Source organism: Gopherus evgoodei, chromosome 11 (genome assembly GCF_007399415.2).
Source record: "Gopherus evgoodei ecotype Sinaloan lineage chromosome 11, rGopEvg1_v1.p, whole genome shotgun sequence".
NCBI classification, from domain to species: Eukaryota; Metazoa; Chordata; order Testudines; family Testudinidae; genus Gopherus; species Gopherus evgoodei.
In genome coordinates this window covers 8,861,229-8,881,979 of record NC_044332.1, presented here as the reverse complement: position 1 = coordinate 8,881,979, position 20,751 = coordinate 8,861,229, and the positions used below count along the sequence as shown (strand labels likewise).

General features: G+C 51.9%; 1 protein-coding gene across 3 annotated transcripts in view; it reads left to right on the top strand.

The window, feature by feature from the left end:
- Nucleotides 1-564: 564 nt before the first annotated feature.
- ITGB2 (integrin subunit beta 2) overlaps nt 565-20,751 on the top strand; it is a 52,949-nt gene continuing 32,762 nt past the window's right edge. Inside the window, exon 1 of one of the 3 annotated variants that reach the window (XM_030579783.1) lies at nt 565-706. Coding sequence is in view for 2 of the 3 variants with exons in the window: in XM_030579780.1 (XP_030435640.1) it covers nt 705-752 (48 nt within the window). In the remaining variant the exon portion in view is untranslated. Of the gene's footprint in view, nt 753-20,751 lie in introns of all 3 variants that reach the window. The other 2 variants (XM_030579781.1, XM_030579780.1) reach the window with 2 other exon arrangements.

Sequence of the window (20,751 nt, the reverse complement as noted above, 5' to 3'; positions counted from 1 at the left end):
TTCCACGTGATCCCTTTCCCTGTGGAAGGGTTTCCTGGTCCTGCCTGCAGGCTCTGGGATTCTGGGGGGAAGCGGCAGTTCTAATGTGCCTCCTGTCTCTGGGCTCATCTGCCAGTGCAGAGGTGGATTCATGAGCACACTTACTCCTATGCTGGGCCTGGTTGGGGAGGGCACTGCAGAGGGTGCCCTGCACCAGTTCATTACCCCTGCAATTACTGGGTACGACCAGGTACGAGCTAAACATACAGTCGCCAAGGGATGCACGTGCTGCCCCGAGGAGCTGCCAGTGTGAAGCAGTGTCTCGGGGGGAGATGGAGGCCCTTCCCTGCCAGCACCAGGTGATACAGCCCTGAGAGGCATGTTAAGTTTGGTGAAACTTCCCAAGGGGCAGAACTGAGCCCCAGGCCAAGCAACTGACTGCTACTCCCCCCCGCCCCCCGAAGCTACCAGACTCAGAGCTGGAGGCATTCAAACGCAGCTATTTGGTACTTTCAGAAAACCTCCAGCCCCACCCACACCCAACCCTTCACTTCCTCCCTGTCCCACACAGGCTGCCTATATAGCAGCAGTAGGAAGAAAAAAGCAGCAGAGCATGTTGCAAAGATCACCAGCAAGTGATTACTCCTCACTGCGGAACTTCACACCCAACAACTGATTTCACAACAGCCTGCAAGCAGCTGGGCGGGAGCCAAGGAGAAGACTTGATGTATGGTAAAAACAGTTCTTTCCTGGTGCTTCCATTCCTTTGCAGGGTGAGCTGCTCTGCCCGGCTGGATTTTCCCATTGCATTGCTTGCTGTATAGTAGCATATTGCTTGGGTTATACTACACTCTTTCCAGGAAGGATCCGCTGTCTCCTGATGTGTGTTCCAGACAGTTCGGAACAGTCTGTTGGGGGAGCCAAAGTTCAGTTCCCTGCTCTGCTTCAGGTGTCCTGCTTTCTGGGCCTCCTGTCCCCACCCGTGCTGGGGGAGCTATAGCACTGCCCTGCGTCCCACGGGTGTGCCAAGGAGACAGAAAGCTCAGAGCCTTATTGTCCACTGCCGTCGGGATGGGGATAGCCCCTTTCTGAAGTCAAGCTCTGGCTTTGAATGTGCTCGGTTTCAGAGGGGGAGACAGGCATGGGATTGTTGGCGATTGATAGGCAGGATTTGGGGCCCAGCACTATTGCTCTGTCCCTGGGGGTGTAAAGCAGGGCAGGGTGGATGTAAAATGCCACCGTTCTGGTCTGATAACCCCCGCTTGGCACTCAGTCTGCGTTGGTGCACATGGCTGCCCAGGAACAAGGCAGTGGGGGATGGGAGCCTCAATCTGTGCACACGGACAGAACAGTGCCTAGTGTATGTTAGGCCAGGGAAACACATCTGTCACTCAGAAAATGGCCAAGATTACAGGGGTTTGCCAGGAGGTTGGTTACATGCTGGAGCTGATGGTCTGCAGCATGCTTTGTGATTGCTCCTGGTAGTAACAATCTATGACAGACTGGGCTGGTGAGCTCTGATCTGATTTCTGTGCGTTCTAACTCTAGCTATGCCTGGAAGCTAAAAGGAGAAATATGCCAATTGTCTGGACTCTCGGTTTTAGTTTCCGCTGGAGTATTTGCAAATGCTGATTCTTCCTGTCTGTACAGGGCAATGTGTCTGAATACTGTCTAGCATTTCAGCGTGCCCTCTCTCTGGGCTTGCCCTTGTGTTCGTTACAAACCCAGATGCAGATATTAACAAAGCCAACACACTCAGTAATGAACCCTAGTGCAGCTGGGAGCCAACCCCAGATCATCAGAGAGCCGGACAGGATGTGGCATTACAGTCAACAGGCTGCCCCGGGATCAGACTGCAGTTTCGTGCTCTGAACAATGACAGGGTCAATGTCACCTTCAACGTGTGGATCCCCAGCGAGGTTCTGCTCAGCCCCAGCAGGGGCCAAGGAGGAGCACACGCAGCCCCCCACGCAGGGAGAGGCCCCAGTCTGGCTGTAGTGTGCTGATAGGTAGCTGCAGGCTTTACTCCTGCTTTCTGCCTGGCTGTCTGGGAATGCCCTCTGCTTGCTTTGTTCATTTGTTTGAAGAGAGGCTCCAGGACGCATGTAACTATCTCGGAAGTGCTGCCCGGCTGGTACTAGGGCAGCCATCTGCTAAGCCAGGGCTCCTTTGCGTTGTGGGCTCGGGCCTGCCCAGGCGATGGAAGGTAACAGAGCTAGGCAAGGAGATGGGTCACCTGCTGTTTGCTGTCTTTGCTCCTCCATGCGACACCCAGTGACACTGCTAACAGTTGTTGTTAATACAGAACCAAAGATGTGTCGGGCCCTTTACAGACAAATGCCATGGCCCTGAGGAGCTCACAGTCTAGGGCAGGTACAACATCACATGATGGGCGGCTGGTGACTTGGCCATCGGGGAAGGCCAGCCCCTGGCCCCTCCCTCCCAAGGTCCCCCATCTCCCGCAGGAGCCCATAGCACCCCCACTGCGGGCCACGGCTCCAGCGCCGAGTGGCCAGGGGGCTTTGGGCGGCGCGGCCTCCCCTGGTGTGCTGCAGCACTCCTGGCTCTGGGTGGCGTGGCCAGCCCTGTGCTCTGAGCAGCAATGCGCCAGCACCAGCCACCCTGACTCCTTGCAGGAGGCAGGCCAGCCTGGGCCAGCCAAGGCAGAGCGCTGGAACGCAGCGGGGGCCTGGCCTGGGGCCGGAGCATGGGCGGCGTCAAGCTAGGGTGTTTGTGAAGGCACAGCTGACCCCTGCCTACAATACTCGCCGCCCATGATCACATGGCCCAGGGAGACAAGAGGAGCAATGGGAGGAGAGCTACACAACACAGGGGTAGGATTATGGCAGGTCATTTCCATTGGGGCAAACAAACTGGAGTCAGTGTTGCGTATGTCATGGGAATGCAGGTCAAATAAATAGCCTTTATTTTACAATCAGCTTTGTTTTGCCCCACTTCATAGTAGTCAAAATCCCATAACCCACCTTCTGCTCCCCAGGACAGACTCAGAGCCAAATTTGGAAACATTTGCAGAGGAATCGTACTGAGGTGCAAACACATGTGAGAAGAGCCTAGCTGTCATGGTTTTTGCCATTGCAGTCATATCCTGCCTAGTCATGAAGGCACTTGGTTTTGTTTGTTTCATCTCTATTTTTATTCCAGTTTCTTTTACTCTGCATACCAGTACAATACATAACATTTCTGAGAGCATCTTCTACTTTGAAAACCATGTTCAGAGTCCTTGATCACTAGATTGTGATCATCTAATCTGATTTCCTGTATAACTACCAGCCAGAGAATGTCACCCAGTGATTTGCCAATAAATTATTGTGGAGGTAAAACGCATTTTTTAGAAAGATATCTAATCTCAATTTAAAGAAGCCAGGTGGTGAAAATCCATCACAAATCTCGTGGCACTGTTCAAATGGTTAATTCCCCTCACTGCTAAAACTTTTCTTTTTATTCCAGTTTGAATTTGTCTGAGTTTAATTTCCAGCCAAAGCCCCTCATTCTGCCTTTGTCTCCCAGACTAAAGAGCCCTCTGGTATCAGACAGCTTTGCTCTGTGGAGGTACCTGCAGATACTAGTCAAGTCACCTCTTCACCTTCTCTCAGATATGCTCAGAAGATTGCGCTCCTTTATTCTCTCACCATAAAAACAGGTTTTCCATCCCCCGATCTTGTGAGAGTCTCTCTTCTAAACCGTGTCCAACTATTCAATACCCTTCCTGATACGAGGACGCCAGTAGCCATCACACCAGTGCCAAATACAGAGGCAATACCAAATCCCTGCTCCTACTTGCTAGTCCACTGTTAATACATCAAAAGATCACTTCAGATCAGTTCAATTCATTTAAATTTAGTGAGGTTTTATTGGTACCACAATCTATGCAAGTATTGTTAGGGTATCAAGGGGCAGCCGTGTTAGTCTTTATCCACAAAAACAACAAGGAGTCCGGTGGCACCTTAAAGACTAACAGATTTATTTGGGCTTAAGCTTCCTTGGGTAAAAAACCTGCATCTGAAGAAGTGGGTTTTTTACCCACGAAAGCTTATGCCCAAATAAATCTCTTAGTCTTTAAGGTGCCACCAGCCTCCTCATTGTTACTGTTAGGGTAGCCATTTTCTCCATGGCTTGTGTGCAGTCAGTTCTTCATTAGGAACCCCACACCCTTCTCAGAGCTGCTGCTTTCCAGGAGGATGCCCCCCAGCCTCGCTGTGTGACCCGCTTCTTTGTTCCTTGCACTAGGCAGAAATTATTGCTCTGACTAGCCCACTAGGCAGTATATGGCTGAGCATTATTGTCCAGGCTGGACCCGGAAAGGGTCAGTAACTTGCATGGAAGGGCAGGGTACCGCAGTGTAGTGATCTAGGTTAATGGACTGGAAGAAGGAAAAACCTGGCTCTGCCCCCAACATACGGTGTGATGTGCCTGTAGACGAGTCACCTCCCCTCATAGATCATTAGGGTTGGAAGGGACCTCAGGAGATAATCTAGTCCAACACGCTGCTGAAAGCAGGACCAATCCCCCAATGGCCCCCTCAATGATTGGGCTCACAACCCTGGGGGTAGCAGGCCAATGCTCAAACCACTGAGCTATCCCTCACACCTCCTGGAGCCTGGACTGGCCCCTTGGTAGACTGGGGTTAAGGATAGCTTATGGGGAGAGGCTGTGAGGGTAAGTTCATCAGGTAAGAAGCTGAGTCAAACTGGAAGAGCCTGGGAACAGAACGCAGCCATTACTGGCTTCCAGCTCTCTGCTCCGGCTGCTGGCTAATGCAGCTCTCTCCTGCATCCTGACAGCGCTGTGCTTTTCATACCCACAGAGCAGCCGCCTGCTCTCAAGTTACTTCAGGGGAAACCAGTGAGAAAGAACAAGCTGAGGGTTGGGGAAGAGCCCGGTGTGTGGCTGCCCCTGACTGCAGCTCAGATTGACAGCTGGCTTGGGAGAGCCCACTTAAAGGGGCCCTATACAGAACGCAACCCTGGCAGCTCCGTAGCTATACCCACCACACAGCTGAGCTCCCCAGGGCTGCCAGGCCTCTGAAGACCACTAGGGCCCGTTGTTCCTAGGTCAGCGGGGAATGGGAAGTGCCCCAAACCCTGAAGCAGGTTTGTGAAAGCCCGAGGCCTCAGCAAGCCCTCAGTAATCACACCAGGGGAAAATCTTTAGGATAAGCTGTTGTAGAGATGAGGTGGCAAAAAAAGCACTGCAAGAATTTCCAGAGTGTGACTGACAGCCCTCACCCCCTGGCCAGAGAGTCAAAACCACCTTGCTCAGTTCCTTTCCAGTAAGACTTCTGAGGTCAAAAGGAACCTTCCCCTTGGCTTTGGCCGCAATGGCAAACCTGGGCTTACAGTGGAAAGCTGTTTAGTGAGGCAGAGACGAGCGCCTGCCCCTAAGGGAGTGGCCCACTGGCTAACTTCAGGAAGGAAGGTCTGGTGTGGGACTTCAGTGACCCAGGGTCAATTCTTTGCCACAGGCTTCCTGTCTGACCAGGGGCAAGTCACTGGCCTCTGTTCCCCTCAGCAGAGTGGGGCTAATGCTCTGCCTCACAAGGGTGTTATGGGGAACAACGCAGTAAAGATTCTGAGGCCCTGCAGCACGGGGTGCCCCATAACTAGCTATGCTAGAACGAGGCACTGTGTATTGTCAGCAAGGCGTTAATAGGAACATTTCCAATATTGCACAACTAAGCAAAAGGAGAAATGATACCAGCTTTCCCTTCCGTGTTACACGCCAGGAGGTTTCATATCAAAATGCTGCAGTGTGGCTACCAAAAGGCACAGAACCATTAAGCCCAGATCTTCAAAGGTATTTAGGCTCCTAACTTCCATTGATTTCAAGGTCTTGGCCCTTATGGCAGTAAGAGAAGAGCAGACTTGTTAATTGTACGTTGAAATCTCCCAATCAAACATGGAAACTCAGCAATGCCCCTAGGATATGTCTGAGGAGAACCCCATGTGCTGGAGTTGTAACTGATGCAACCTAGGCACTCAAGCCTTAACTCACAGCAGACATTGCACAACACAGTTCTTAGGATCCTGTCTTCGGGCTGGTATGCTTGCAAGGGCCGAGTCATGCTGGGTAACACTGGGAGAACAAATTCTGCCATTTTCTGGAGCAAGAAGCGTTTACAGGATTCAGTGCATGTGAAGCTGAAGTGATTCCGTATTTGGAAAGTGGAGAGTGGGAAAAATGTAACCTCCCAGCTGGTCCTGGGATGGAACATCTGCGCAGTCAGTGGTATAACGGGCCTGCTCCCCTCTCCTGGAGTACATGCAGCCAGCTAATGATGGGGAAAGCCTGGTGAGGGACTGATTCACTGCAGTACTAGTGCAGCTGCTACATCCCCTTGGAGAGAGGAAAAACAGCCTTTCCTTGCCATAATCCCCAAGGGAGGACAGTGATGGGAACCCAGCCTGCCCTTCCCTGGTGAGGAATCCCCGTGTCGTGGCCTCCACTGATGCAGGGAGTTTGGGGCACAGCAGGGGTGAACCTATCTCAGTGCACCACCAGCCACGCCCTCCGTGTCTGTGCCGACTCTGGATCTGAGCTGCTCTGCGGTGTAAGTGTTGGCACGATGCGAGGTGGTGCAGAGAGTATGTGTGAGCCTGCACTTCACACCTCCTCAGAGTTTCTCAGGAGGAAGCTGCACGTCAGCACTCTGACAAAACCCCCTTTTCGTAACAAGAGCAATATTTCAGTGTTGGTTGTTTCTTTGACCTAGCTCATCAAATGGTGCCTGCAGGGCTCAAGGGTTCATAACTGAAGTCTGGCTGGTGGGGATTGCACTGAACAGGTGCCTTGGAAATAGCTTCCAGCAGGGCTGTGACAGGGGAACACTGACTGACATGGCTCTGGAATGAGGGTATTACTGCAGGTGGCTAGCCAGCCAGCCCTGTGTACTAATCAGGGACGATATACCCTATAAGGAGCTGCCAGTGGGAGAAGGTCCCCTGTAGGGAGGGGGAAGCTGGAGAGGAGGCCCTGGAAAAGGCCACATCCCAGGCCACTAGATGGGAAGAGGCAGACAAGGAGAAGAATGCCAGAGAAGAAGCTGTGAGGGTCAGAGGTTTGAGGGAACTGGGCCTCCCGGAGGCAGCATTCGATACAAAAAGCAAGGAAGAACTGTGCATGGCCTGGGAGGGGGTGAAGCATCTGCAGAGAATTGAGCTGAAGAAGCGGGCAGAAGTTTTGTTCTGTTTGCCGTGGACACTGGAGAGTGGAACCAAAGACAAGTCCAGGTGGGGCAGAAGCTCTTGTGTTTATTGCTTTTGATTTATGGGACGTTGTTGGTTTGAAAGATGAGGGAATGGAAGTGAGTGTCAACTGTCTGGAGGGCCAAGTCACCCCACAGACCACTGGTGTCCCGAGGAGAGCTATGAGGGCGTGCCTGTGGGACAGCGATTCGGTGACGCTGCTGTTAGTCATGGAGTATAAGGCCAGACAGGACAACTCAGTGATCTAGTCTGACCTCTCTGTGCAGCACAGGCCAGCACCCCACAGAAACCCAACCCGAACGCATGGGGAAGAAGTCATTAACCACAGAGATCTCCTCAGTGCCATGACAGGCCATGAGGCAGGCTCTCTGGCAATGCTCACAGCCAGCTCTATTCCCCTGCAGGGAGGGAGACTGAGAGATCTCTCTTCTCTTCTGCCAGGGCCCCTGAAAAGCTGCCTGCAGTGGGACCAGCCTGCACGGTGTCTCACCAAGTCAGTTCCTTCGCCTTCCCCCAGAGCCTAAAGGCTCCTGCCATGAAAAGCTTGTGTCTGACTTTGCAGAAAAGCCTGAGATCATGTTGTGACGCTTACCCCATAATGCTTTATGGGAATATGCCATAACTGGAATATGTTTTGTGCTGCCTGTGCCATGTAACATATCTCTGTAAAAGTTATGGTCTACTGGATCTATTCATCCTATTTGTACACATATATCATTTTGTACTTGAGGTTAAGAATATTGGCTGTATACTTACTTAGAAATCAAGCAAGCTTTGTGAGGCATTTGGTCAGCTTCTTTAGGAAGGGGCAACATCTGTCAGGGGATTGGTCCTGCTTTGAACAGGGGGGGTTGGACTAGATGACCTCCTGAGGTCCCTTCCAACCCAGATATTCTATGATTCTGTGTGACTTCCCCAGGTAACTCCAGATTGGAGCTAGACTTTGCATAGGAGTGAGCAGGGGGTTTCCACCCACAAGAGAGAGTCAATTTAAACCCCTGAGAGACCCCTCCATTTTACCTTCAGTTGGCTAAAGAGGGAGCCTCTCCACCCACCCAGGATACTGGGAAGAAACTGGAACAAAGGGGTGTGAGTGATTGCTGGACCAGGCTAAAAGGAGATAAGTCTGTAAAAGGGAGAATTCTGGAACTGGTGAGGATCTTATCTGTATTCAGTTTGATTAGACGTAGATTTGCACATTTTATTTTATTTTGCTTGATGACTTACTTTGCTCTGTCTGTTATTACTTGGAACCACTTAAATCCTACTTTCTGTATTTAATAAAATCACTTTTTACTTATTAATTAACTCAAAGTATGTGTTAATACCTGGGGGAGCAAACAACTGTGCATCTCTCGCTATCAGTGTTATAGAGGGTGAACAATTTATGAGTTTACCCTGCATAAGCTTTATACAGGGTAAAAGGGATTTATTTGGGTTTAGACTCCATTGGGAGTTGGGCATCTGAGTGCTAAAGACAAGCACACTTCTGTGAGCTGCTTCCAGGCAAACCTGCAGCCAGGGGCGGCTCTAGACATTTTGCCACCCCAAGCACGGAGGGTCTGCTGGTCCCGCGGCTTCTGCTGACCTCCCGCAGGCATGCCTGCGGGAGGTCCACTGAAGCCATGGGACTAGCGGACCCTCCGCAGGCATGCCTGCAGGAGGTCCACCGAAGCCGCGGGACCAGTGGACCCTCTGCAGGCAAGCCACGGAAGGCAGCCTGCCTACCACCCTAGTGGCAACCAGCAGAGCGCCCCCCACAGCTTGCTGCCCAGGCATGCGCTTGGAGTGCTGGTGCCTGGAGCCGCCCCTGCCTGCAGCTTTGGGGCAGGTAATTCAGACCCTGGGTCTGTGTTGGAGCAGACGGGAGTGTCTGACTCAGCAAGACAGGGTGCTGAAGTCCTGATCTGGCAGGGAAGACAGGAGCAGAAGTAGTCTTAGCGCATCAGTTGGCAGCTCCCAGGGGGGTTTCTGTGATCCAACCTATCACACACATAGCACAGCATCAGTATCTCACTGGAACTGGAGGAGAGCAGAACGGGGTGGGACCCCATTCCCGTGCCTGAAGCTGGCTCAGTCTCTGAAAGAGAGGCACTAAAGCTGGGGGGAAGATCCCCACCCCAATGAAAGTCAGGATCCTTGGCTCACTGCTGACAGATAGGGCTATAAGGGCCCAAGCTGCTGCCAACTGGAGAAACATGTTTCTGCATCAGCAGGGTGCAATGTAAGACATGCAGGCATTCCCCTAACACAATGGTCCTCAACCTTTCCAGACAACCGTAACCCTTTCAGGAGGCTGATTTGTCTTGTGTACCCCAAGTCACCCCTACTTAAAATCTACTTGCTTACAAAATCAGCCATAACAATACAAAAGTGCCCCAGCACATGGTTACTGACAAATGGCTTCCTTTCTCATGTTTGCCATGTAATGAGAAAATAAATCGGCTGCACTACAAAGATTGTACTTACATTTCAGCATATCGTACACAGAGCAGTATAAACCAGTCATTGCCTGTATGAAATCTGCATTTGCACTGACTTCGCTAGTGCTTTTTCTGTAGCCTGTTGTAAAACTAGGCAAATATCTAGAGGAGTTGATGTACCCCTGGAAGACCTCTGTGTACCCCCCACGTACCCCTGGTGGAGAACCACTGCCCTAACAGTGGCTGAGAGGGAGAAAACACGTTGAGTCAGGCAGTGCTACTGGGGCACACCCCTGCTGCTAGGGGAAGTGGCTGTAAGGGCACTTCAGAAAGGGAAATGCCGATGCCATTAATGCTGCACTGGTTCCTGACAATGAACGGCAGGGCAAGTCATCCCTCCCCCACCCCAATAACCAGTTGGTGGGTAGGCAAAGGCATCTGGGGTGTGGTTATGGGGGAGGAAGGAAGGAAAGGTCTGGAGGAGATAAGTTGACTGCTCTAAACTGACCCCCTTTGCAGCTGTCTGGGGGTTGTGGCAGGGCTGTCAGCTCACTCAGCGTGGAGGGTGCTCAGCTGAGGGCTGCACTCTATTCCCAGGCTAGTTTTTATAACATAAAATGAGCTGAAAATGGCTTTCAGACCAGAAACAACAGCTGAAAATCAGCCAGGCTCCTGGGAGGGGGAGCAGGGGCCACACAGCCCAGGGAACCTTTGCAGATATTAGAGAAGAGCTCTTGACAATGGGTGAAAGGCGCTGTGGCGCAGAGGGCCCTGCACGAGGCCAACACCCCATAAAGCCCACTGACCCTCAAAATGGGCTCAAAGCAACCTACAAAGGGTTGTAAAAAAACTGGGCTTGGCACCATTTTTACTTCTTTATGATGGAGAAGGAGCCTGAATTCTTTAAACTGTTTGTTCTTTACCTCAGAAGTGGCTGGTGTGCCAGTGTGAAGACTTTTGGGACACCTCAGGGATGTCTGGCAACTCTTAACACCCCCGCTGTAGGGCTGTGGGCACTGAATCTTTGACCAAGGCTTCCTTTATCCTACATGCTAGTTAGTCCTTGGCGGTCACTGGGTGCTCAAGAGGAGAGAACGCAGACAGTCCTGAGTCCCCCCTGAGCTCAGCTTACATGTCGGTGGTTCTCCTGACTTGCACTCCAGTCAGGCCTAGACAGGACATGAATCTCTGGTAACCAACCAGCAGAAAAGAAAAGCCTCACCCATTTTCGGAGCGAACATGTGCCCAGTTTGGTTCTTTTGCAGGGCCTGGTTCTTGTCCTCTGCTCAGGGCTGAATTTCACCCAGTCCCGGGGAAAAGAGCTGTCATAAACAGATAAGTAAGAGTTAATAGAACAGAAGTGCTTCATATCTCTTTGCCTGGAAAGAGTTAACAAGAACAGTGAGCCTGGCTGTCAGCTGACCAGAGGACCAGTGAGGGGACAGGATACTTTCAAATCTTGAGGGAGGGAAGTTTTTGTGTGTGCTGTTAGTGTTTAGTTGTTGTTCACTCTGGGGGCTCAGAGGGACCAGACGTGCAACCAGGTTTCTCTCCAATCTCTCCAATACAGGCTCTTATAAGTTCAGGCTAGTGAGTACTAGGTAGATAAGGCGAGTTAGGCTTATGGTTGTTTTCTTTATTTGCAAATGTGTATTTGGCTGGGAGGAGTTCAAATTGGTATTCTGCTGAAAAGATTTTAATTTGTACTTGTATACTTAGGCTGGGAGGGTGTTCCCAGTGTCTATAGCTGAAAGACCCTGTACCTATTCCATTTTTTTTAAATTTACAAAGATAATTTTTACTGTTTTTTCTTTCTTTAATTAAAAGATTTTCTTGTTTAAGAACCTGATTGTTTTTTTTTATTCTGGTGTGAGACCCCGGGGGACAGGGCCTGGATTCACCAGGGAATTGGTGGGGAGAAAGGAGGGAAGGGGAAGAGAGAGGCTAATTTCTCTCTGTGTTAGGATTACTCTCTCTCTCAGGAAGAATCTGGGAGAGAAAGAGAGAAGGATGGGGAAGGAGCATTTTCCTCTCTGTTTTAAGATTCAAGGAGTTTGAATCACAGTGATCTTCCAGGGTAACCCAGGGAGGGGAAGCCTGGGAGAGGTAACGGTGAGGGAAAGGGTTTACTTTCCTTGTGTTAAGATCCAGAGGGTTTGGGTCTTGGGGGTCCCCGGGCAAGGTTTTGGGGGGACCAGAGTGTACCAGGCACTGGAATTCCTGGTTGGTGGCAGCGCTACAGGTTCTAAGCTGGTAATTGAGCTTAGAGGAATTCATGCTGGTACCCCAACTTTTGGACGCTAAGGTTCAGAGTGGGGAATTATACCATGACAAGAGCTTATAACTCTTCCTTCACCATGCTTGCTAGCCCTCTGCTAACAACTCTTGCTCACAGTGATCCATCCCCTGTGGCACCCCCACCTCAGAAAGCCAAGCCTGGTAGCACTGAACTATGCCAGGGTGTGTATGAATAATGAAAGAAGCCAGGCATTTCTGTGCACCCCCAGCATACACCAGTGCCCCATGACTGTGTCCAGAACCCGGGGGGCGCTCCCCAGCTACTCCAGCTTCCCCCCGTGAGAAAACCTCAGTGCACACAAAGAGGAAATTTCCCCCCATTCAGGGGGCAAAGCAGTTGCCTTTAACATTTGAAAGGTTTTCAGGCCTGTGGAACAAGCTCCAGAGAGCCAAGTGAGATTGCCTTGCACGAACCACGCCGGCTGCTTCTCAAGGAGTGATCTAACCAACTGCCAGCCTGTGTAAGCTGAAGGCCAACTGGGGAAGGCTCCTTGGGGCTCTAAAAAACTGGCTGCATTGGTGCAGTTCCCCATTAATCTCACACAGGCCCTGCCCTACTACCCGGCACGGATAAAAGGCCTTTGGAAATATTGCTTTCCAGGGAGTGACTTTTTCTCTTTTCAGGCACGAATTTGATATGGCTAATTTCCCTTTGGAAAGAATAGGGGTGAGTTCAGTAAGAGGAAGGAGCAGATCACATGGTGGGGGAGTCAGATGGGAAGGGGCTGAACTCCAGTGATAAGTTTCCAACCACGCAGCCGCTGCTTTGTCTTTATCCCTCAGGGAGGGTCGAGGACCTCAGCAAGCTACTTATTATGTCTAGGTAAGGGCTACAGTGGCCTTCCTGGTACAGACCCTGCAGTGATGCTGTGTAATGCTGCACGCACTGGTGGGAGACATCTCTCATCATTGCAAAACTGGACAGGAGATAACTTGTGTGAACAACGAATCTCTTTCCTTCTGCAACTTCAGCCACTTCAGTCAAATCCCTGAACCCGGGGTATTGCAATCCTGGCTGTGTGGCAATCGACTGTGTTCTAATCCAGTCTGCCCACTCACTAGCTCAAGGCTTCTCAGATGATTGCGGTGTGACTCATAATGTAGTCTCCTGGCCAATGTCCCGTCCCTTCCCAACCACAGAGACCATCTGCCTTCCCAGCTGAGACCACATCACTTCTCTGTAACAACCTACATGAGACAATAATCCTGGCAACGCTTTTCGAAGTTGGTTGGTTTGTTTGTTTGTTTAGCTTTTTAAGATGTAATTTAACTGCTGGAAACAAAGAGAAGAGCAAACCTGTGTGAGCAAGCAGGTCACCAGCAAGTGGTCTGTGGGTAGGGTTACCATACGTCCGGGTTTTCCCAGACATTGCTTTTTTTTTGATTCACATCCTCTGACCTGGCGGTTTTTTCGAATACAGTAGAACCTCAGAGTTCCAAGCCCCTTGGGAATGGAGGTGGTTCATAACTCTGAACAAAACGTTCTGGTTGGTCTTTCAAAAGTTTACACCTGAACATTAACTCAATACAGCTTTGAAACTTTACTATGCAGAAGAAAAGTGCTGCTTTCCTTTGATCCCTTCATTTTTTTTAGCAGTTTATGTTAACACAGCACTGTACTGTGTTTGCTTTTTGGTTTTTTGGTCTCTGCTGCTGCCTGATTGCGTAATTCCGGTTCCAGCTGAGGTGTGTGGCTGACTGGTCAGTTCGTAACTCTGAGGTTCTTCTGGAAGAGGCAATGTTCATGAGCAGAGGTTGCAGCTCAGAAAGAGCACCAACTGGTCCACCTCCCAATTGGCCCTTCCCTGCAGCCACATCTGATTGGCCCCTGGCAGCTGCTGGATCCTGCCCACCCAGGCCCCGGCTCCCAGCTCTAGGGAAGGGGAGAGTCCTGCAGGGAGGCGATGACAGACAGCTGGTGCTGTGTCCTGAGAGTGCTCCAGCTGCCCTACCTCCGTGACAGGGAGTGACACTGCCCAATACCTTGGGAGTGAGGCCCCAGGTACCTCTTCCAGTACCCCACAAATACCCCCTCCCAGTACACTCCCCCTCCAGCACCCCCCAGGTACCCCTCCCAGGACACTCACACACCCCTCCAGCGCCTCTCAGGTACCACTCCCAGGGCACTCACACACCCCTCCAGCACCTCTCAGGTACCACTCCCAGGACACTCACACACCCCTCCAGCGCCTCTCAGGTACCCCTCCCAGGGCACTCACACACCCCTCCAGCGCCTCTCAGGTACCACTCCCAGGGCACTCACACACCCCTCCAGCGCCTCTCAGGTACCACTCCCAGGGCACTCACACACCCCTCCAGCGCCTCTCAGGTACCACTCCCAGGGCACTCACACACCCCTCCAGCGCCTCTCAGGTACCACTCCCAGGGCACTCACACACCCCTCCAGCACCTCTCAGGTACCCCTCCCAGGGCACTCACACACCCCTCCAGCGCCTCTCAGGTACCACTCCCAGGGCACTCACACACCCCTCCAGCGCCTCTCAGGTACCACTCCCAGGGCACTCACACACCCCTCCAGCGCCTCTCAGGTACCCCTCCCAGGACACTCACACACCCCTCCAGCGCCTCTCAGGTACCACTCCCAGGATACACACACACCCCTCCAGCACCTCTCAGGTACCCCTCCCAGGACACTCACACACCCCTCCAGCGCCTCTCAGGTACCACTCCCAGGATACACACACACCCCTCCAGCACCTCTCAGGTACCCCTCCCAGGGCACTCACACTCCCCTCCAGCGCCTCTCAGGTACCACTCCAAGGACACACACACACCCCTCCAGCGCCTCTCAGGTACCCCTCCCAGGGCACTCACACACCCCTCCAGCGCCTCTCAGGTACCCCTCCCAGGGCACTCACACTCCCCTCCAGCGCCTCTCAGGTACCACTCCCAGGGCACCCACACACCCCTCCAGCGCCTCTCAGGTACCCCTCCCAGGGCACTCACACACCCCTCCAGCGCCTCTCAGGTACCACTCCCAGGACACTCACACACCCCTCCAGCGCCTCTCAGGTACCCCTCCCAGGGCACTCACACACCCCTCCAGCGCCTCTCAGGTACCCCTCCCAGGGCACTCACACTCCCCTCCAGCGCTTATCAGGTACCGCTCCCAGGGCACTCACACACCCCTCCAGCACCTCTCAGGTACCGCTCCCAGGGCACTCACACTCCCCTCCAGCGCCTCTCAGGTACCACTCCCATGGCACTCACACACCCCTCCAGCGCCTCTCAGGTACCACTCCCAGGATACACACACATCCCTCCAGCGCCTCTCAGGTACCACTCCCAGGGCACTCACACACCCCTCCAGCACCTCTCAGGTACCACTCCCAGGGCACTCACACACCCCTCCAGCACCTCTCAGGTACCACTCCCAGGGCACTCACACACCCCTCCAGCGCCTCTCAGGTACCCCTCCCAGGGCACTCACACACCCCTCCAGCGCCTCTCAGGTACCACTCCCAGGGCACTCACACACCCCTCCAGCGCCTCTCAGGTACCACTCCCAGGGCACTCACACACCCCTCCAGCACCTCTCAGGTACCACTCCCAGGGCACTCACACACCCCTCCAGCACCTCTCAGGTACTGCTCCCAGGACACACACACACACCCCTCCAGCACCCCCAGCTGTACCCCTCCGAGGACACACACACACCACTCCAGCACGGCCCCGCTCAGATATCCCTCCCTGGACACACACACACACCCTGCCAGCATCCTCCAGGTACCCCTCCCAGGACACACACACACCCCCACAGTACCTCCTAGGTACCCCTCCCAGGACACACACACACCCTTCCAGCAGCTCCAGCTGTACCCCCTCTCCCCCCCCCACATTGTCCTCTTTTGGGGAACTGAAGCATAGTAACCCTGGTCTGTGGGAACCATGGGAGGGAACTACTCTGGGATGTTTCAAGGACATCCCTCCCCAGGCCATGTAAGCAGCTACGTACTACTGACTCTAAGACCTTGAGAGCAGACTCTGCACTTCATCTCTGCCACGACTGGTGGCTTTCCCTTTTTTTGTTTTCCTCTGTTCCGGTTGCACCTCTTTGGTTGCTGCCCTGCGACTTTGCAGGAGGGTGAGTGTCACACAGCTGTCCCCCTGCTGCACACTCCCCAGGCTGCTGGGTTTGGGTGCCAGCAGGCCAGACCTGTGTGACCCTGAGCTTCCCATGCTCTGAGTAGGTTACCATAGCCTCTCTGGTGGGGCACAGGCTCTCTGTCTGTAACTCCTTCACGAAGTGATACCCTGCAGCCCAGCTGCCCTCCGCCTCCTGGACAATTGCTGCCCCCTCCCGCAAGCCTCGCAGTAGCTTAGCACATAACCCTTTCCCAGAGCTCCAACCTTGGGAGCACCCCTGGTTTTCAGTTCACCTCTTCAGGGACACATGGGTGTGGAAGGAGACAGACATGGAAGCTTTGTAGGGGTTCCCCCAAACCAATCACCCATTACTTTAGCTAGCACAAGATATATACAGATATAGACAAATCCATACATGCCTACACACATTTCCCCACCTCAGCTTCCTCACCCCTCTTGGACTGTTTTTGGGCTGGGGTCAGGATCCCCCTGAGGAATCCAGGATCCACCTCCTGCACATGCCTTCTCCTCCAAATAATGGTCTCTCTCTCTCCTGTTTAGCTAGTTTCCTCCTTCCTCAGCTGGTCCTGCAGTTAAACAAGACCCGTCTACTCCCAAAGCAGGCCCCTCACCTCAGCTCTCCTGCCCAAGCTCCCTGCACGTGAGTCCCTCTGAGTTTCCCCTTAGTCTCAGTTTCAGGGGCTTTCACCTGATCTCTTTGTTCTGCTTCAGGGGAAATTCCACTGCTCTAAGCCCCAGGCATGCACACAGCTGCCGGTCCCTGGGCTTCAGCCATCCCACTAGCCTAAGGTGCTCCATTGTCCCTGGTTGGGGCGATAAATAGGCTGTGCTTACACAGCATAGAGATAACTCCACTGACGCTGAGGCATTCAATGCTACATTATTTCATAACATCAATCAGAATTCCCAAGTTGTACACAGACAGCTTTCCCTCCAAGGCCTGCAGTGTTTTATCATAGCCAAACACCCTTGCTGGAGTGCCATTCCTAGATAAGGCTGGTAGAACTGTCAATAACAATGCTGAAAAGGCAGAACATATTTGTATTTGGAAAGCAGCTGGCTGCCACATTCGCAGCATACCGTCAGAATGGCATGCCTTCTATTCCGACAGAAACTACAAATGTTAACCTGCACGGCTAAAGTGAACCTTTGTCAGTCAGCAGGACTGAGTAACTGGCACCAAAGAGTTTTAAAACAATTAGCTGAGGAGTTCTCTGGGCCACGGATGTTGATGTTTGTTCAGCATCTTCATTAATGCTCTAGAGGATGGGATGGATTGCACCCTCAGCAAGTTCGCAGGTGACACTAAGATGGGGGGAGAGGTAGATATGCTGGAGGGTTGGGATAGGATCCTGAGTGACCTAGACAAATTAGAGGATTGGGCCAAAAGAAATCTGATGAGGTTCAACAAGGATAAGTGCAGAGTTCTGTTCTTAGGACGGAAGAATCCCATGCACTGACACAGGTTGGGGACTGAGCGGCTAAGTGTCAGTTCTGCAGGAAAGGACCTGGGGATTACAGTGGACGAGAAGCTGGATATGAGTCAGCAGTGGGCTCTTGTTGCCAACAAGGCTAATGGCATATTGGGCTGCATTAGTAGGAGCATTGCCAGCAGATCGAGGGATGTGATCATTCCCCTCTGTTCGGCACTGGTGGAGCCAGATCTGGAGTATTGTGTCCAGTTTCCAACCCCCCACTACAAAAATGATGTGGAAAAACTGGAGAGGGTCCAGCCAAGGGCAACAAAAATTATTAGGGGGCCGGGGCACAGGGCACTGGGATGAGGAGAGGCTGAGGGATCTGGGGTTATTTAGTCTGCAGAAGAGAAGCGTGAGGTGGGATTTGATAGCAGCCTTCAACTACCTGAAGGGGGTTCCAAAGAGGATGGAGCTCGGTAGTTCTCAGTGGTGGCAGATGACAGAACAGGGAGCAATGGTCTCAAGTTGCAGTGGGGGAGGTCTAGGCTGGATATTAGGAAACACTATTTCACTAGGAGGGTGATGAAGCACTGGAAAGGGTTCCCTAGGGAAGTGGCAGAATCTCCATCCTTAGAGGTTTTTAAGGCCCGGCTTGACAAAGCCCTGGCTGGGATGATTTAGTTGGCATTGGTCCTGCTTTGAGCAGGGAGTTGGACTAGATGACCTCCTGTTGTCTTGATGAACTTGATATTATTCTTGGTGAGATTAAATTTACCTGGGGAGGTGCTGTATTCCCCATTACATGAAGGCTTTAAATCTAGCACAGACACCTTTCTAAGAGATAAACTGTAGTTCAGCTACAAGTGATTGACCTTGATTCAGAGAGTACTGGGTGACATTCTCTGGCTTGTGTTATCCAGGAGGTAAGATTAGATAAGCCTTAAAATCTATGAATGCTTTCCCTGGGGGTGAGGTACTGTCCCACAGCTGCATTGTCCCAAGTAGTGAATGGAGGGGCTATGTCTGGGATGTGGTGGGTTTTCTATCCTTTGAAATCTCTACATTGAGATTGAGCGTCTTTCTAAAAGACACATTCTAGTTCTATCCTAAGTCATGGCCTGTTATTCAGCAGGTCAGGCCAGAATGGTCCCTTCCAGTCTTAAAATCAGGCTAAACAAATTGGGCATCAGACCAGTCACATGGTATCCTGCAAAATTCCCTTTACCTGTGATGGGAAATGCCATTTATTTAGCTTACCCTGTGACTCTGAATCCTTTCCCCATGCACCCTCAGACTTAACCACCTCCTAAGGAGCCTAGAGAGGAAAGCTGCACTGGTTCGACGAGGATGCGCTGCCACTGATCGTGTAACTGTTTATCTGCATTTCTATCACACTTTATCTAACACTTTATGTCTGTTGATGAGTTTAAAAAAAAAGTCACTACATCCTGAACAGGGATCTTTGTAGCAAGTGCGTTTACTGCTCTGGCCTAAGCGCCTTTGAAAGAGTTTATTTGCTCCTTTCTTGTATCAGAGCTGCAAATTTTGGCCATTTCATTTGAGAGCGAAATAGCCCTTGTGTTTCAAGGGGAAATAATTCACTTGTACTATGCAGGAGTTCAAGGATATTTCAAACTCATTTTCCTAGTAACGCTAGAAAGGGCAACGCTTGTGTTCCTTTATTTTCTTTGTTCCTTTTTCTTTACGTGATTCCCCTTTCCTTGCTCCCTTGCAGCAGCCAGCACTCTAGGGCTACGCTGGCCATGTCTACTACAGGGAGCTGCATTGGGCTGGAAAATGCTGCCCAGCGCTGCTGTACATGCTCCAGCCCTAGGTTAACACATTGAGGGTCAGCTAAATTGAGTTCTACTAACCGTGGGCTTGCACTGCAGAGTACATAGACCCAGTGGGACAAAGCCCAACCCACCCTGCTGCAGGCTGGCTGTAGCACTGCCTCAGATGCCTGGCTTCCATACAGAGCCCCTCGCCTGCAAGCAGAACTAGGAAAAACTCAGAGAATTGAAGTGATAGGTCAAAATTTTAACACAGATTTCACAGAACTAGCACTCTGTTAAAACACAGTTTTGCCTTAGTGTAGACAAAGACGGCCATGTTTAGAACCCTCTGAGCTGGTGCTGGTGAACACCAGGAGCCCAGCTAACATTTTTTTAAATACAGCTCACTCCCATCTAGACTAGGTGCTAAGTCCAGCTTACCAATGTTAAGGCATTTTCTATCGTGGTGCATTTCCCAGACATGGCCTATGACATGTTATCATATCTGATCTGGTTAGGAACAATCATTTTACCTGAAATGCTGTTGAACACGATTTAGCCATCTGAATAGTCTGGGGTGATGGGGGCGTGCAGGCAGCGGGGGCCGGGGCAATGGTGTATTGGGGGACTGGGGGGAACCATCAGGGACCAGGGGAGATGGGGGGATTGGGGAACAAGGGGGAGCCATCAGAGACCAGGGGAGACATGTAGGGGACCAGGAGGAGGCAGCGAGGGCCAGGGTGCCAATATACAAGTTTGCCCAGGGTGCCATTTTCCCTAAGCCCAGCCCGTGACAAGGCTGGCCTTAAGGATGGGTGACTTGGGCAAGCACCCAGGGTGCCATAGTCAGGGGGAGCGCCATGGTCAAGAAGGTGTTGCTGGAGGGTGCCTTGGCAGTCACCAGGAAGTTGCTGGTGGCAGTGGTGGCAATTGGGGGCCCTGCCATTGTGTCCCCCACTATCAGCAGTTATCACTCACCTATGGCTTTATCTCTATTTTTCTTGTATGCATTGCTGACTTGTATGCCTCATTACTTTTCCTCACTTAATCTCGATCTCACCGTAGTGAATACACTTGTTTTATCTAATCCTATTTGAATTGAACTGTCTGGGAGACTCCATTTGGGGTAACAGGATATGTGCATATCAGTTCTAGTAATTAAATGATGGACTGTACATAAGCTCGTATGTGCAGAAGAGGGCTGGGCAGTGCAGGACGTACCTTTCTGGGGGAAAGCTAAGACTGGGGTATGTTGGGGTCACCCTGCAGTATAACCCAGGCTGGTTGCAGCACCCACAGACATAGCTGGGAGTAACTTAGACATAGCTGGGAGGCTGGGAGCAGTCCATGACTGGGGGCTACAGCAGCAAAGCTGTATAAAGGGCCCCCCAAGTCAGGAAGCGGGGGACTCAGCTACTCACTGGTCTGCATTGTACCCTGCTATGTCACAATGGCACCAGGGGAAGACTTTAGAGAGGAGAAAGGAGTGATGGTTGAAGGGGAGCCC